We start from the raw sequence: 16130 nt of genomic DNA, 5'->3' as shown, positions 1-16130 counted from the left end.
ACTGTGGGACTGAGTGCTATTTACAAGACGCACATGCTGATATCCACGGCAAACACTATAATGAAGCTGGGGGAGAGGAGGGCCATTCTAGTAATAAAGATGTTTAAAATAAGAACAGATACAACAGACCTGTTTACATAGGGATAGATTGTGCCATAAACACAACTTGGAGGCATCAACATTTTATAGAGATGCCATGTTTCAGGGGCCACTTGTTTTGTAACTTTTATCCCTTTACCACTCATTAATGAAGTTTCTTGCATCAAGTTGCTATACTTTTACAAACTTTTTTAAATTAAAATTTTTTTCACAACTTTAACTAAAATGTGTATATGTAAATGACATCTTGTTCTGACTCCTTGGCGTTATAGTCTGAAATGAACTTGTTTTTTTATTATTTTATTTTACATTTTAAAAAGAGATATAAAATATACTTAAAGACTCACCTTTTTATTGCTATATGAGGTTAGGGTTGGCTGCTTTTATTCAAGCCATCCTTGGCTTTGGTGAATGCTTTTACCCTGTAAGGCATTGGATGGCCGTGATTCCATGCTGTTTGTTAAAGGCAACTAGTGCCAGGATAAGCCACCTTGGAATGCAGGCTGGTGTGTTAGTGTTGATGTGAAAAGACTACTCACTGATGAGCCAGCTGTGTGTGTGTGTAATCTGTTAGGGTTTGATCTTGAGCCTCAAACAAACTATTTAGAAACCTGGTCTGGTTAGGTCTCTCTGAATGTTCATTGGACTTGTATTGTTCAGTTATGTAGCTTTGATTAGACCTGCCCAGCTTAATGTAAGTAATGTTTATTTCTAAAAAAAAATAAGAAGTTGAAGCTGCTGTGTGAATAATGGTTATGATAATGAATATTAAATATTGTAATCAATAATGCACTTGTGATTTGTGTGTGTTTGTATGTGTGTGGCCTGGTAAACCCTGCATTATAGAGCCAAAATGTCCCCACAAAGTTGCAATATCCAAAATCCTTCTCCGTGTGGGGACATGTTTTGGTCCCCATTAGGAAAACAGCTTATAAGTCATACTAAGTGATTTTTTTGAAAATGTAAAAATGCAGAAAGTTGCGTGTTATGTATAAGTTTAGGGGTAGTGTGGGTGTAATGGGATAGAAATACAGTTGTACATTATAAAAATCATTATTTTTATGGAAAGTCCCCATAAAACATGAAAACACAACACATGTGTGTGAGTGTGTGGGAATCTAATTTCCACAATGTCTGGCATGCACATTTTTGGACCCAATAATTCCTGTCAGTTTTGCAGTGGACTGGACCTTAACAGTTTGTCTGTGTTGTTATTCTAACCTTGGCTACATAGCTGCTGACTCCTGGGCAGCTGAGTGTTCATTGATCTACTATTGTGCTTGTCCATGTTAGTATTATTCTGCTGGGATATTTAGTTGGTACTGAGCCCAGTGTTGTGGTGGCCTCTTCCTCTGGTTCAGACTGATGGCTGACCTCCCTTTCATGTTATTTTTAGGCCACAATAGACACAGTTATACTTACTGTACATCCCTGCCTCTTGCTTATTTTTTTGGTTGGTAAGTGTGCATTGATTCCCTGCTTGAGTTCAATCAAAACCAGCTGCAACATGTTTAAAAAGAGACCAAATCTTGCACCAAAAATAAAGAAAGTGATGGAGTGAGCAAAACATGAGGGAAGACCATAGTTAATATCTAAAAATATTGTACAGAAAATAGTGCAGTATCAGAGTGTGTCTGTATGATTAGTACTGTTTTATATGGCATCCGGAATAGGATTTTCTTTAAATTTGTAGCTCAATTATGTGACCCCCCCCAATATAAAATAAATAAATATAAAGATAATATTAAAATGCAATTTATACCTATAATAACCTGAAAACAGGTCATTGTAGGTATCATCTATGATGATCATGTTTTCAGTCATTTAATGGCAAATAAAAGAAAAAGAAAAATCAGGCTGATACAATTTTTTTAATCAAAATGAAGGGGGGAAACGCCTTCTTAAAAGAATGACATTTTTGGAATAATTGCACCACAGTAGTTTGGTACAATCTTTTATATTTTTTTCTTAGGAATGCTTTGATACATATACTCATACGTATATATATATATATATATATATATATATATATATATAGTGTCATTGACACTTGTGCCTGATTATTTAGTAAGTTATGAGGTTTAATTGTTATTGAAGTTGACCACTAAGTAGGAAAGTGGCAGCACTGTTTTGGGGGGAAAGTAGAAGATTTCCTGCTGGGATTAGGATGCGGCTTTATTTCAATGTAGTGTTGTTTCCACCCACTCTTTTTTGGGATGTAGCCAAGCCACCCGTTCCAAACATGTTCTCCGGGGCATCTGGAATTTCTTTGACGTTTTTGCTAAATGTGTGTTTATAAGTTTTGCTGTTTGAAAAAGGATAGTTCACATTCCATTTGTTCCGACCCCTTTGAATCTGAAACGGAGCACAATTGCTCCCACAAAAATGAATTGTTTCAATCTGTTTCACTACTCATCTCCATCATGGTGGCCTCAAGACTTCAATTTGAAAAAGACACGATGACTAATAAATCGAATGGAAGTTCTTCCATCACCTCCAACCATGCCATGTCCTGATAATCTCTGATTCACTCCAGACTAGAAGTCTTTGCAAGGATTAGCATGGTAGGAGAACCTTGAAAAGCACTCTTCTGATGCTAATGATGAAAAATGAATACCATCATCGTGCCACATAAAGCTTATCTCTCAAGCCTGTAGCCCATCAGGCATAGAGTGAGAGCCCATGGAGGTCGTCAAAGGTTGACTGGGGAGTAGGAATCCATGACTCCAGCACCCAGTGTGTGTGTGTTTTCTTTTCCATGCCATCCTATTTGCAGAGCTGAGATAAGCATATGCTTGTGGTGGGGACCAGGTGCGTGACTATCTGTCTCTCAAGGGATTTGTATAGACAGGGGAGGGTCCAGAGGGGATGTAAGAGGGTCAACCCATCTCTCGTTCCTCTTTTTCAGTCTTTCATACTGCCCATCTCTTTGCCCCTGCTTGTTTTCACAGGGAGTGCAGGCCACTCTCTGACGTCAGGTTCCATGCATGGATGTTCCATATAATCAGGAACCACTTCTTTGGTTCTGCCTGGTATTCTTTTTTCTGTAACCGGTGGGATTTGTTTTTGGAGAAACACAACATTTAGAGTCATGGGTGGACGTGGTCACCAGGAGCTCGTCAGCTGGTTCATTAATGCCGAACCCTTGCTTTTATCAGTCACAGAGAAAAGAGAGTATCTCAGCAAACATAGCTGCAGATTTCAATCCAGGCTCTTTCGTGAAAAGCAGCAAGTTGACTTAATCACATGTTATGATGTTTGGCCAGGAGGATTGAGTCTTGAGATGCAGAGTTCCTATTTCCTTTCTTGGGCTGTGGCTTTTGGGTCTTCCATAATTCTCCCCCAACCCAAATTTCTTGAGGTTTCTCCCTCAGCCCACTCTTTTCCCCAGTTCTGTTGGAATGCCCTTTTTCCCTGCCACAAGATACTCCACTGTGGCTTTGGAGGCCACCTAGAATGGAGCAACTCTGCTGAGCCCACATTCAGAAATAAAGATTGAGGCTGTAAATGTAGCTCTTATCAGGCCTCTACCAAGGAGTATTGCCCGATCTTAAAAGACACATTGTTTGTTGTTGGAATTATAGCACTTCTGAGGTACAGGCCAACAGTTGTCAACTGTGCCTCACTAGACAAGCCTGAGGAAGTGAACTCTATCATTACCATCATCACCCTGCGGCATCAACAACAATGTTGCTGTCATTCCCATCAACATCCTCATCATGTTTTATGATCTTTGTCCCCGTTTAACCAGCCCACTAAGAGTATACTGGGCCCTCATGTGGAGGAAAGCAGTCAGATGGCTAAAGAGCACACTAGCCATGACCCACCAAGCTCCGATGGAATTGAACCCGGAGGTTGCTGTGCTTCTGTTGACTTTGGCTTTTCTAAGACGGTTAGCGGCAAAATTTACCGCAGTGCACTCGGAAAACAGGTAACTGGAAGCCCATCGTTCAGCAGTGCTTCGCCAGAGCAGATTTGATGAACTCTGTGAGGGAGACATGAAAATTAAATTTGGGCTTAAATACGTGGAAATGTTTTTTTTTGTTTTATTTTTTTTTATCTGAATTCTGCCTGGAGCGTTCAGTTACGTGTGAGACACTGAGCACCTGGAATCCTGGAGAGGAAATCAAAGCATTTTTTTTCCCTGATATATAATTCTATATAATTTTCTCACATTGAATGTATAGTTGGTGGATTGCACAGTAAAGTATGTCGTTAATGAAGGAGCCATCTCATTAAATGCACTTGTTTCTAAATATACCAAACAGACAAGAATATAGGCTTAGTTGTGTGAGCATTGAGTCAATCCCATGAAGTATTAAATAAACTGTAGGTGCTCAGGATAGGCTTAGGAATTGGACGTTGCTGTGTTAAAGTGTTCCGATGTGGTGGAAATCCTTGCTGTTCCTCCACACATCCCTGCTTTTAAACTGAACCAGATGGGCTCTTTCCATATAAAACTTTCACTCTCTTTTAAGTCTCACACCAGGCTAACAGCTGTTAAAAACCATGGTACATGTCATATTTTGCCCACTTAATAAAGTCTTTAATACATCAAGGGCTGCTCAGTTTCACACCACAGTTGAAAATTCATGTATACAGGCGCTTTGCCAGGTACAAAACGACAGACTGTTTAGTGATCATGGGCAATGATTAGTGGGAAATGAATCGTATCTCCTGGGCTAAACTCAAGAAATTTCCCTGATTATTTGTTTGATGTGAATTAAAAGTCAGTGCTGTCACCATTGCTGTCATGTTCTTCTCTCCACCCGTTACTAAATGCTACGCAAAAAGTCTAACACGCAGTACACTGTCTCCAAGCCTTCCTGTCTTTTTGACCCTTTACCAACTATTTCTATAAACTGGGTGGGGATAATAGATGAGATGAGAGTGAAAGTAAAGTTGACAGCACAAAAAAAGAAAGAGAGAGACAGTGAATTGGAGTTTGGCAGCTAAATCCAGGGAACTAGACAAACAACTTAATTGTGGATTGTTTCCGGGATAAAAGAGAGTAGACCTTTTCTAACATCTGTTTGTGTTGGCTGTCACATATATACAGACTTACTTTTACTCCAAACAACCCCAAATGTTTCCACTGTCTTTCGAGTGTTCTTTTTGCACTCATTCTTTCATCACAGCATTCAGTTGTTCCAGCTGCAGCCAGTGTGAGGTGTCTATGTCCACCGTTTTGAGCTGGGTTACGAAGAGACTGTTTTGACAGTTGCAGTCGGAGTGTGACGCTCTGCTGTGGAATGTTCTTCGAATGACAGAGGAGGAACCAGTGAGTTAGATCAGTCGGTGTGTGTATGTACATAGTCACACACAGTCCGATCTGGGTAATCAGGCAGTGAGAAGAGCAGAGTGGTGGTTACCTTCCCGGGAAGTTCACGCCCCCGAGAGCTGTTTGGTTTGTAGTGGCGCTTTGTCAGTAAGGGAAGAGGAGGAGTGGAAGAGAGAGAGGAGGAGGAGGGGAGAATGTGTAGTGGAGGAGCCTTCTCAGTTACTGAGAGCAGCACACGCTGTCGGCAACAGAATGAGCGTGTCCACGCTCTCACCCGCTAGCAGCACTCTTTAAGAGACCATACGCCCCCCTCCCACCTCTTATAGCCCCTGCCAGATATCAAGAGTAGACATAGGGCTCTTGTCTCTCTCTCTTTCTCTTTCTCTCTCCCTTGTGTGAGAAAACCACGAGAGACAACTCCTCAACTTTTTTTCCCCTCCTTATTTCTCTGTTCGACTTGCACTCTGAGGGACTATGCCAGTAGTTGGCGTTGCATCGAAGCTCCGGCAGCCGGCTGTGGGGTCCAAACCCATCCACACTGCACTGCCCATCCTGATCCCAGGGAGAAGCAGCATGGCACATGGACTGGCACCCAGGAGCTCGGAGCTCAGGGTCACAGAATCTTCTATGCTCTCCTGTCAGCTGTCATTCAAGACGGAGATCCATGATAGGAGGTCAACCTCGGTCCCAGCTCCAGCCGCAACTTTGGCACGTAGCAGCAGACAGGCAGAAGAGAGCAAGATATGCAAGGTCAGTGAGACAGATGATGACATGTAATCCAGGCATGTGGACCATGTTAGACCAGGTACTGGTTCACTCTACAGGTGTTGCTCTTTGAGAGAGCTGGTTACAGTTCTTGTTTGATTGATTTGGAATTATAATTCAATGCGTGTTTGGAAATAGATGCCTGGCAGACTTTTGCATCATTTTAGCAGGTGCCGTAGACCTAGACATTTTTATTCTACATATTATGCAATCTTGCATATGGATGAATTTGGATGCTTTACATAAAGAAATTGAATTAATTATATGGTTTGGTTATTTTATATATTAAAATGCATAGTCACCCAGAAATGAAAAAGTCAGACAACTTTTGAAAGGTTAAGAAATGATGACAACATTTTCATTTTGCCTGAACTATCCCTTTAATATCTAAAGGAAAAATCATGCGCCTGATACTTCCAGTTTACGAACGAGCTGTTGTAGTTGTGCTAAGGGGCTATTAAGATCTCTATCTGTGAAATGAAGCATGGGGGCAGATTTAGGGGGTGTTTTGCGGGGGAGACTCGGACACCTGAGAAACTCTTGTGTGAAACAGAGCGGGGCAGCACACTAACTCCCTATCCCCCACGCGTGGGGCTCCATTACAGATATATGGCTGGTGTTTTCCCCTGGCTGTACTGCTCTTTTCTCAGGCTTCGTGATATTAAAAAGGCAAAGATCAAATTGCTCGCAAATGATAGACATGTAAGGATTCCCATGAACTCTTACCCATTCTAAAGAGAAGCATGCCAATATTTCTGAAAGCAATTTTCATACATTTGGCTGGAAACCGAAGCAGAGACAGAAGGAAGGCGGGGCACTGTGAAGGATGTGAGAGTTTTTCAAAATCCCCGCCAAGCAGATTCATTTGAGGTTTTGCTAGTCCCGCCTCTCATAATTGGAAAAAGTAAACTTTTGGTAACAGAAAGACTTTCCTGTTTATTAAGCTCATCTTGACCATTGTCTCAATTGTGAACTCCTTAGATTTACCTTCTCCCTTTTCAGATCCTTAAAGGCTGCGTTTTTCTTGTAACTCGCAGGAAGTGCGTGCTAACTTCAAAGCAGGGTCGTGGTTGACTGCTCAGGGTTTCTGGTGCATGTTCGGGGTTGCTGGAGGGCAGTGGGGCCAAGAAAAAGGGGATGTGTGTTTTATTATTAACTCCGTGCTTCATGACACACTCAAGTGTCATGCTCTTTAGTGCGAAAAAAATAAATAAAAAATCACCAGCCTTGTCTCCTCACTTTAGTTTGCTGATAAAAATGCAGCAGGAATGTTAAGACTAATCATAAAACTCAACTGAGCAAGCACTATTTCACAAAATTATTAAGGAATGTCACTGACTTTAAGGAGATAGGAAAATGTTTCTAAAGAAATGTCCCACCTGTCCCTTCCTGACTGGCCACAAGGGAACTATTAAGACTAATGTGGGCTTGTCCACTCAGGTCTCGCTGCTCTCTTTGAAAGGGCTGAAGAGCCTTAGGCAGTACTTGCGTTCTCCTGATGGGGCTAGTGAAGTTGTCTAAGATCATAATGTAGTGGCATGTCAGTGCATTCAGGACAGGTGGATTTGTTTATACCCACATGCCTGTTTGGACATGTTTGTAGTCGTTCCCACAGAGGGCAGCACATTCACCTTGTTTGGTGTTGAGACAGTCTCTATGCGGCTGCAGTTTGATTTGAATCATGTGTCGGGACAGCAAACCCATGTCAAACTTTGCAAAAGAGGACATCAGTCTACCGCGCAGCTGGCGGTGTTGTGATCTGCTTGTGCTATTTATCAAGTTTCCAAACAAACAGGAGCTCCACAGAGCAAGATTTAAAGTAAACCCGTGGAACAACTTAACAGTTAATGTGAGAACAGATGGCGAGCGTTCTGTAGAAGCTCATTTGGACACCTTAAGAGCAGTCATCCAAGGGAGTCTGCATAGTTTACAGTATGCAAGGGCCTCATCTCATGACAGTGTTAGAGTCTGTAAAAAAATGATGGTTGTGCAAGTATCCTTCTAGCCACTTTCTCCACAGAGTTCTCAGTGCAGTTTCCCATGGCAAATTGAGGAAATATGTGGTTGTTCTGGTTGGTGAACTGATTATAGCTTGCACTGTACACTTTATACACCTGAGACTAAGACTGTTTGAGAATGTGTCTGTGGCAGACTTGATAAAAGAGATAATATGTGAGAAAATATGAACAAAAAGTAGGAAACAACAGGGTATTTTAATAAAATCTGTCTAGGAAATAGGAAGAATATGAAAATGTTTATTAATTTTGACTTAATTGTATGAACTCTTACACATACACAAGTAGTAGATGAGAAATCAGAACAGTTTTCTAATTCAACTTCATTTGTTAAAGAGCACTTACTTAACTGACTTGAAAATGGAATGACTCCACGGGGTGTTGTTCACTGTTATAAAAGACTGAAATTGGGACATAAAGACTTAAAAGTGTGAATTCTCTTCTTGTTCAGACTAAATATATTTTTTATTGTGTTTAGATCATCAGATAAAACAGTTGTTGATATAAATCCAAAACAATGATCCACAAATGTTGAGATTAATCCATCTGTTATGTTTTATTACTCATATTTATTGCATTATTTATTGTCCCAAACTGCTTTTTGTAAATCCTCCTTTGAGTGCTTGGCTTTGAATGCAGATGGACTGGGGGAGATAGTCTTCCATACTGCATGAGGTTTGTCTGATAGGTTGTTCTAGCATCCATTGTAGAATTATGATAGCAAAACCCCGTTCTCAGAAGGACACATGTTTTCCGCCCTGTGCAAATCTTCCATTTGCTTTGCCATCTTTCATTTTTATTTAATGTGTTTCCTTGTGCTCTATGAGTCTTTTATATCAAAGTTATGTGAAATCCACCAAATGCTCCTTGCTGTCAAAACTGGATTGTCAACAACAGGATGCAGTAACGCAGGTTCAATATTTACTCATTTGTTGTCCAATGAAAAGCAGCCTCCCTTAAACTCAGACCTCTCCATTGCTGTATAACTCTTTAGTAGCTTATAACATATAATTAAAAAAATAAAGAATTATTAATGGGATAGTTGAAAAGCTATATGAATATCTGTGGGTATACGATCCTGTGGGTGCTCGAGGGCTTGTCATAACAAGTGAAGCCACCGCTCGATCCGATTTCAATATGCAAATGTTACTTTATGAATCAGTGTTTTTATATCTGAACTCCCTGTACCTTCTTACAAATGCAAACATCTTAATCATGTAAATGGTTATTTATTTAAAGTCGGGAAAACTCCCTGATTATTAAGTGTCAGCGAGCTACATGTACTGCAAATGTCAAATTGGTCATTTACATTTTCAAAGTATGTGCATACAACTTAATTCACCTTGTAGCCAAAGGGTTACTTAATTTTTCTGTGTTAGAAATTAGAAAGTTGTTTTTGAATACTGTAACTTAATTTAAATGACTCGCACACAACGGCAGGAACGTAAATCGGCGCCTATGCTTTCTGTCTTTTTTGGAAAACAAATGAAAATGTTTTGAAGAATATTCCAACTGTTTTTATCCATGCAATAAAAGACACAAGAGACAACTTTATATAGATGAATAAACTCTTTAATTTCACACATTTTTACAGCGATGAAATATGGATTATATATTCACATTATCATTAGTTGTCTTGAGGCTTTTGTCATCTCAAGGTATCCCGTTACAGATACACACTCGTTTATATCATCCTCTTCATTCTTACTGAGTTCAGCAGTGTGGTCCAATAGCAAGGTTCCCCAGAGCTCTGTACTTGTCCCATTTAAAATGTGTATGTGTGAGATTAAGAAGTCAGGGAATGTAAACAGGCCACTGGTGGCTCACAGTGTGTTAGATGGGGAAGGGAGGGGAATGTTGAGAGTGCAAGGGGACAGTGCCAGCGTTTCCCAGCAGCAGAGGTGCTGTCGATGGTGAAACACTGAGGCTTGAGTTCGGCGATTGGGGTGTTTCTTCTGTCTGTGCATGTCATAGCCATGGGTGGTCTGGCGTGCTGCACTCCTTATCTGGAAGAATGCAGGACACTGAAGACAAGTGATGATGCTCCCCCTTAGACAAGTGGAGATGGGGGCTCAGAGCCATTATACAGCTCAACTCGAATGGAAACATACTCTCCAAAAGCTCTCTAAACAGACTTGTAAAAATCGACATAATCTAATAATTCGCTCATATGTTTTTCCCCAGTGCGCCTACTCAAGGATTGAGTGATGATGATGTTTATTGAGATAAAATCAGGCATAATCTCGGGACACAGTTCAGTTTATTTATTGAGGTCTTTATTGTTTGCCGCAATTTAAAAAATCGGATTCTGACTCCCATGAACAAGGACTGGTTTACTGTGATATTCTGTTTATTATTCAAGTGGGCAGGTAAAAGAGAGCACCCTGCATGGGTGTTTATTGACTTTATTGACTTGCACATCCAATACAACATCTACCCCAAAATCATTAACAAAAAAACGTCTTGGTTACGCATGTACAGTAAACCTAGTTCCCTGAAGAGGGAGCGAGATGTTGCATCAACGCTGTGCGTCCTGAAGCACGTATGGAATCAGTCCAATGGAGAGACGGAACGTCATAGGTGGGTGACGTCATCGACCAGGAAACTATAAAGCACCTCAAAAAACACAAACGCGACCCAGAACAGGTCCCTGGGACAGGAACCAAGGTTCTTTCCACATGACCAGAGCACAAAGACAGCAGCGCATGACTTTGATCGATATATTTTTGAGTGGCTTGGAGGGTAATGCTTGTGCTTTAAAGGATGATGACGCCTTGGAAGAGAGATGGCTAGTCTAGAGATGAAGTCTAGCCCCTGAGATGTTAGAATACATAAAATACGGTAGGAACCCGGCTTCTTCCATGATTTCAACACCTCACTGTGGAGGTCGGGGAGGAACGGTAAGCATGGAGGTTGCGTGTGGGAAATCAAAATCTTTCATCTAATTTAGATTCTAACAGCTGGCCATTCAATGCTTAACTTAGGTACTGCATGAGTGAGCACCTCCATCAGCTTTCACTTGAAATAGTGAAAAACTCCTGCCCAGTGACAACTAAGGACAGACAAAACCGTTTGAGACAATAATTCACATATAGCGCTTTCTGCGCTTGTGTTTTTGGTGTGCTTTATAGTTTCCTGGTCAATGACGTCACCTGCCTATGACGTTCCATCTCTCCATTTGACTGATTCCATACGTGCTTTAGGACACACACACGCAGGGGCATCCCCACAGCATTGACGCAGCTCGAGTTCCCTAGAAATGAGACAGTTTTTATTCAGCAATTATATGCAATTAAGATTGAAAAAGAATCTTTAAAAATTCAAAACAGATGTAAGTGCGCCATACAAGTATCATGAACGTGGTCTATTTGTAAGTCTTCTGAAGCTGATCAAAAGACTGATTGACTACTGAACAAAAAAAATGTGGTATTGTGCATCACTTTTGTGTTATTTATTTATTTACTTACATCCTTTTTTTGTGGTAGAAAAAAAAAGTTTCTCCCATCCACTGTAATTCCATGGAAAAGAACAACTAGCTCATTATTAAACATTTCTCCTTCTATTTTTTTGTAAACTTTTTGATTTTGCATTATGGAGTTTGTTTTCACAACAACCGTGCAAGTTTATATTTAAAGTCTCTGGAAGCCAAATCAGCCTTTAGTTAAAACAGGAAGAAAAACTGGTGAGAAAAACAGTGCACAACCTAAAGGACAGATCTTGCCAAGCATCCTGTTTTTTTGTTTCTTTTTTTACAAGGGTGAGCCGTCTAGAGACCAAGAACACTTTGTGCACGCAGAAAAAATTACATATAATAACATTTAACGATCAGGCATGTGTCATTTTGTTTCCCTCTGTTCACCAGAATCATTAAGTGGCCGAGCACTTCTGCATCATCTGAATCTCTTGAATGGTATTTATTGATGCAGAGCTGCAGAAAAGTTTCTCTTTGCACAGTGCAGCCCATAGACGGAAGTTACCCACATGCTTTCATACTACTCACACACATCAGGCCATATCCACAAACACAGTACCTCCAGGCATTGTGCTAGTTCAAAGGTAAAGCCAATAAATGATCAGAGAGAGGGAGACACACTGTACACTGCCACTTCTGTGTTGTTTAATGCCATAAAAGAACAAAAAGAATGGAGCTACTAGAGCAGGCAAATTTACACACATTTAACCAGTTATCTATAATAACATAGCCTTCTGTAGATCAGTGGTTCTCAAGCAGGGGGTTGGGGTCCACTTGTGGGATGACTTCATATTTGAAATAAGACACAACAAGCATTAAAATAAGCTAAACAACAACAACAAAATCAAGATATTTTTTATTTGAATTCACCCCTTCAACAACATTAACTTTTTTTTTTCTTTTTTAAAAACCACAGTTCCCACTGTCTTGCCTGGATGAAGGAGTTAGCTAAAGTTATAAAATTACTTTGCAATTTTAAGTAAATCCTAAGTATTTTTCCTAACAAACAACTGGAAAAGTAATAATGGTGCCTTCAAAAATTGTTGTGGACAATGGTAAACTTGGTGTCAAAATTGTTAAGAATAACTTTAGATTTCTGTGGTTTTGCTAATACTTATTAATTTTTTATGCATAATTTTACCTTTAAAAACATGGTTTTGTCAGATTAGTTAACTTCTGGGGACACACAATGTGTGGCTAATCAAACCCATGGACACACACTCAAGTAGTTCATGTCTGATATTAGTCTTTTACCTTTCACTCCCTTTTCCCAATTCCAGTCTTCTAGTTTAAAAGAGTCTTCTAGTTTAGTTTTCTGTTCTTTCACTCCCTTTCCTTCATTGCTCTAATCAGCCGCGTTTGTCATTTGTTACATAAACTTTGACAGCCTTCCCACCTCTCTCACTTTCTTTCATGTGCTCACTTATTCTTTTACTTTCTCTCATTTTCCTGGAGAATTCACTTCATTCCAGACCTCTGCTCTCCTTTACTCATTCTCACAATCTGTGCTCTCTCTCTCTCTCTCTCTCTCTCTCTCTCTCTTACTGACATTGTGCTGATAGAGGGATGGAGGCAGTGCACACACCTGGCACTGTCTGTATAACTGGCTCTGATTACACGCCACGAGCCCAGTGCCGCACACAGAGGTCACACACAAGCACACACACACACACACACACACACACACACGTACACACACACTTTCTCTTGGCTTGACACAAAGGAGGAACATCTGTGAAACCAAAGCATGGGGCTCATTACCAATCAGCAGGGACCGGGACAGAGCGGACATCCCAGCATGACATTAATACACACCAGGAAAGGAGAGGAGGGATGCGCAAAGCTATTTTCATAATCGTCTAGTCGTCAGGTTGGCTGAACAACTTGAGTAGTTATTCAATGCTAGCGTAGGGTCTTTTTTTCTTAGTGCGAGTTCAAACAACTACCAATAATTAGGGAGAAGATGTACCTTAATAATTGAATATCCATTTAGTAGATGACTATTCAACCATCCTGACTCATCGTTAGAGGAGATGAGAGGTAAACAGAGCGAGTTCAGTCAGTCTGCCCTTCTGTGAGTCAGACTGCGCGATAACATCGTGACTCGCTACAGAATCATTGGATTTTCTGGCCCACGGGCAAAAGTGCAAAAGTCCTTCTTCAGTAGTGTTTGTGCACTAACATACGTGAATGTTTAGAGGTTATTGGACACCTCAGGAATCTTTTGCTGGCTACCGTTTAACGATTTTTCTTATCAAGGATGCCACATGCATCTTCAAGTATTACAAGATCCCAGAAACCCCCTTGCAGTCTGTCTCAATCTTTAATACACTACCGTTCAAAAGTTTGGGTCCGATTTTTTTTTTTTAGTTTTAAACTTTTTTTTCTCTTTTTTTAAGCTTTTATTCATCAATGATTCAGTAAATTGGTCACACGTTACCCTATAAAGACGTTTGCATTGTTACAAATGATTGAATGAAAAATATTTCACAAATATTGAGCAGCACAACCTTTTCCAAGATTGATAATCTTGAGCAACAAATTCCAAGAATCATGTGACACTAAAGACTAGAATAATCCAGCTTTTCCATTACAGAAATAAATTACATTTTGAAATATATTAAAATAGAAAACGGTTAATAATTGTAATAGTGTTTTACAATATCGCTCTTTTTACCATTTTTGATCAAGTAAATGCAGCTTTTGTGAGCAAAAGAGACTTCTGTCACAAGCTTGAATAAATCAATTGTGATACAAAAGTACAAATGAATGTTGTACTGATGCAGAACTGCCAAGTTTTAGGAAGTACTTAGGAACATTGAAGCAGTTTGAGGTGATAATTTTGTTGTGAGAAAGTTTTAAAGTTTCAATGTCTTCCACAATGGTTTACCCCAGTACTGCATTAGGTTAAATGATTAAATCTGTGTTTTCCCCAGATGATCGCAGCAACTGAACTGTGAAGTGCACAGACTCTGAACTTGCTGTGTATGTGCGGGTGTGTGTCCGTTTACACCATGCCAACAGCCAGTTAAAAAAAAAAAAAAGGGAAAAAGTTGTGCCAGGAGTAACGCATTAGATCAGATAAGCAATTTTCAGAGATGACTCATTTGCTGTAACACAAATGGTTTTTAATTTTTGGATTTTTGCACTTCTGTTTTGTGAAGCAAGTGGCACTGAAATTACTTTTATAATATACCTTTGTATATTTTGTTCCTTTTGAATATATTTTTGAATATTTATGCTTGTATCCCACCTTACCAACTTGCCCATACAGACCAGAGGTTAAGTATTTCCCATCCTTCAAAGGGTGTTAATATTATTTTGGGAAGGTGTTAAGCTCCTCATTAGTGGTGTTTAAAACAGAAGTGCAGTCTTATTGACAACAAAACTGTTCATGTCAAGACATGGTGACCAGACATAATGGGGTCTGGCTTATTACCACAAACTTTAACTCTCTCTCTCTCTCTTACACACACACACACACACACACAGACACCTCGCAAACTCCTCTCTGTGCTTCCTTGACGAATAGCAGATCCTCTTAATCTCATAATTATGGTGTAATCTCCTTAATAGCATAATGCTCCTAAACTTTACTGAGTCTATAAATATATATAGAGAAAGAGAAAACCAAACTGTTCTCGAATTGGTTCATGTTCACCATCAGTCATTAACGCAGTGGTTGATGTGTGATTGGCCCAGGGGCGGACTTTACCATTTGGCATTTGGCCTTGGGCCCCAAGCTACCTATGGGCCACCAAATTGCCCCATTAACTTATGCTTAAGTTTTTTTTTTTATTATTTATTATTATTATTTTTTTTTTACTTTTCGCAAATTATATATTTCTATAAAACTCCATTTGCGAAAATTGGCATCAAATCATTAGTGTCGCAGAAAGGATTGGCCCCCACACCTCACTACATTGGACTATTTCTCACTTACTGCACATCTGCGAAAGTGACATGGCTGTAATGCGGCAAAAAATCACAGAGAAAAATAAGTGATTGATAGACAGTGTAAAAATGAAGTGAAGCAACCCAAGCAGTGCTGAAAAAAGCAGGAAGTAGGAGAAAAGCAAAACAATTTTAGCAAAATTGCCGAAAGTAACAAACTTTTTTGTGATGACCGCTGACAATGACAACAACTCTAATGATACAACCACCATCACGGTATCAACCTGACTACCGGTATTATGTTGTACCATGATATGGATTTTGCGATACAGAGAATACCGTTAGATATTCATTAATTCAAATTTTTCACTTATATTGTTTTGTTAAATTTGGTACTCTTTACAACTTTTAACTCTAGGCCTACTAATACTCTTTACAACTTTTAACACTAGGCCTACTAATGATGATACAAAATCGAGGCTGAACTGAATGTTTAACCGTCCGGAATATATCGTCCGGGCAGTGAAAAATATTGTGATATGAATTTTTGCTCATATCACCCACCTCTACTCATTATCTCTTTCCCTCCTCTGCTGTCAACCTG

The 16130-nt window shown here is 39.8% G+C and overlaps 1 protein-coding gene across 18 annotated transcripts in view; it reads left to right on the top strand.

Moving 5' to 3' along the window:
- Window positions 1-16130, top strand: part of nav3 (neuron navigator 3) — a 288447-nt gene that overhangs the window by 137727 nt on the left and 134590 nt on the right. For 14 of the 18 annotated variants that reach the window (XM_089127017.1, XM_089127015.1, XM_089127016.1 and 11 more), the window contains exon 1: window positions 5631-6130. The exons of the other annotated variants lie outside the window; for them this stretch is intronic. In XM_089127017.1, coding sequence (XP_088983143.1) covers window positions 5855-6130 — 276 coding nt within the window. In that variant the 5' untranslated portion in view covers window positions 5631-5854. Of the gene's footprint in view, window positions 1-5630; window positions 6131-16130 lie in introns of those variants that run through there. 18 annotated transcript variants of the gene reach the window in all.

The sequence above is a fragment of the Pimephales promelas genome, chromosome 24 (genome assembly GCF_988280905.1).
Source record: "Pimephales promelas chromosome 24, fPimPro1.hap1.1, whole genome shotgun sequence".
NCBI classification, from domain to species: Eukaryota; Metazoa; Chordata; class Actinopteri; order Cypriniformes; family Leuciscidae; genus Pimephales; species Pimephales promelas.
Note: the sequence above shows the minus strand (reverse complement) of the source record. Positions and strands in the feature narration are given on the sequence as shown.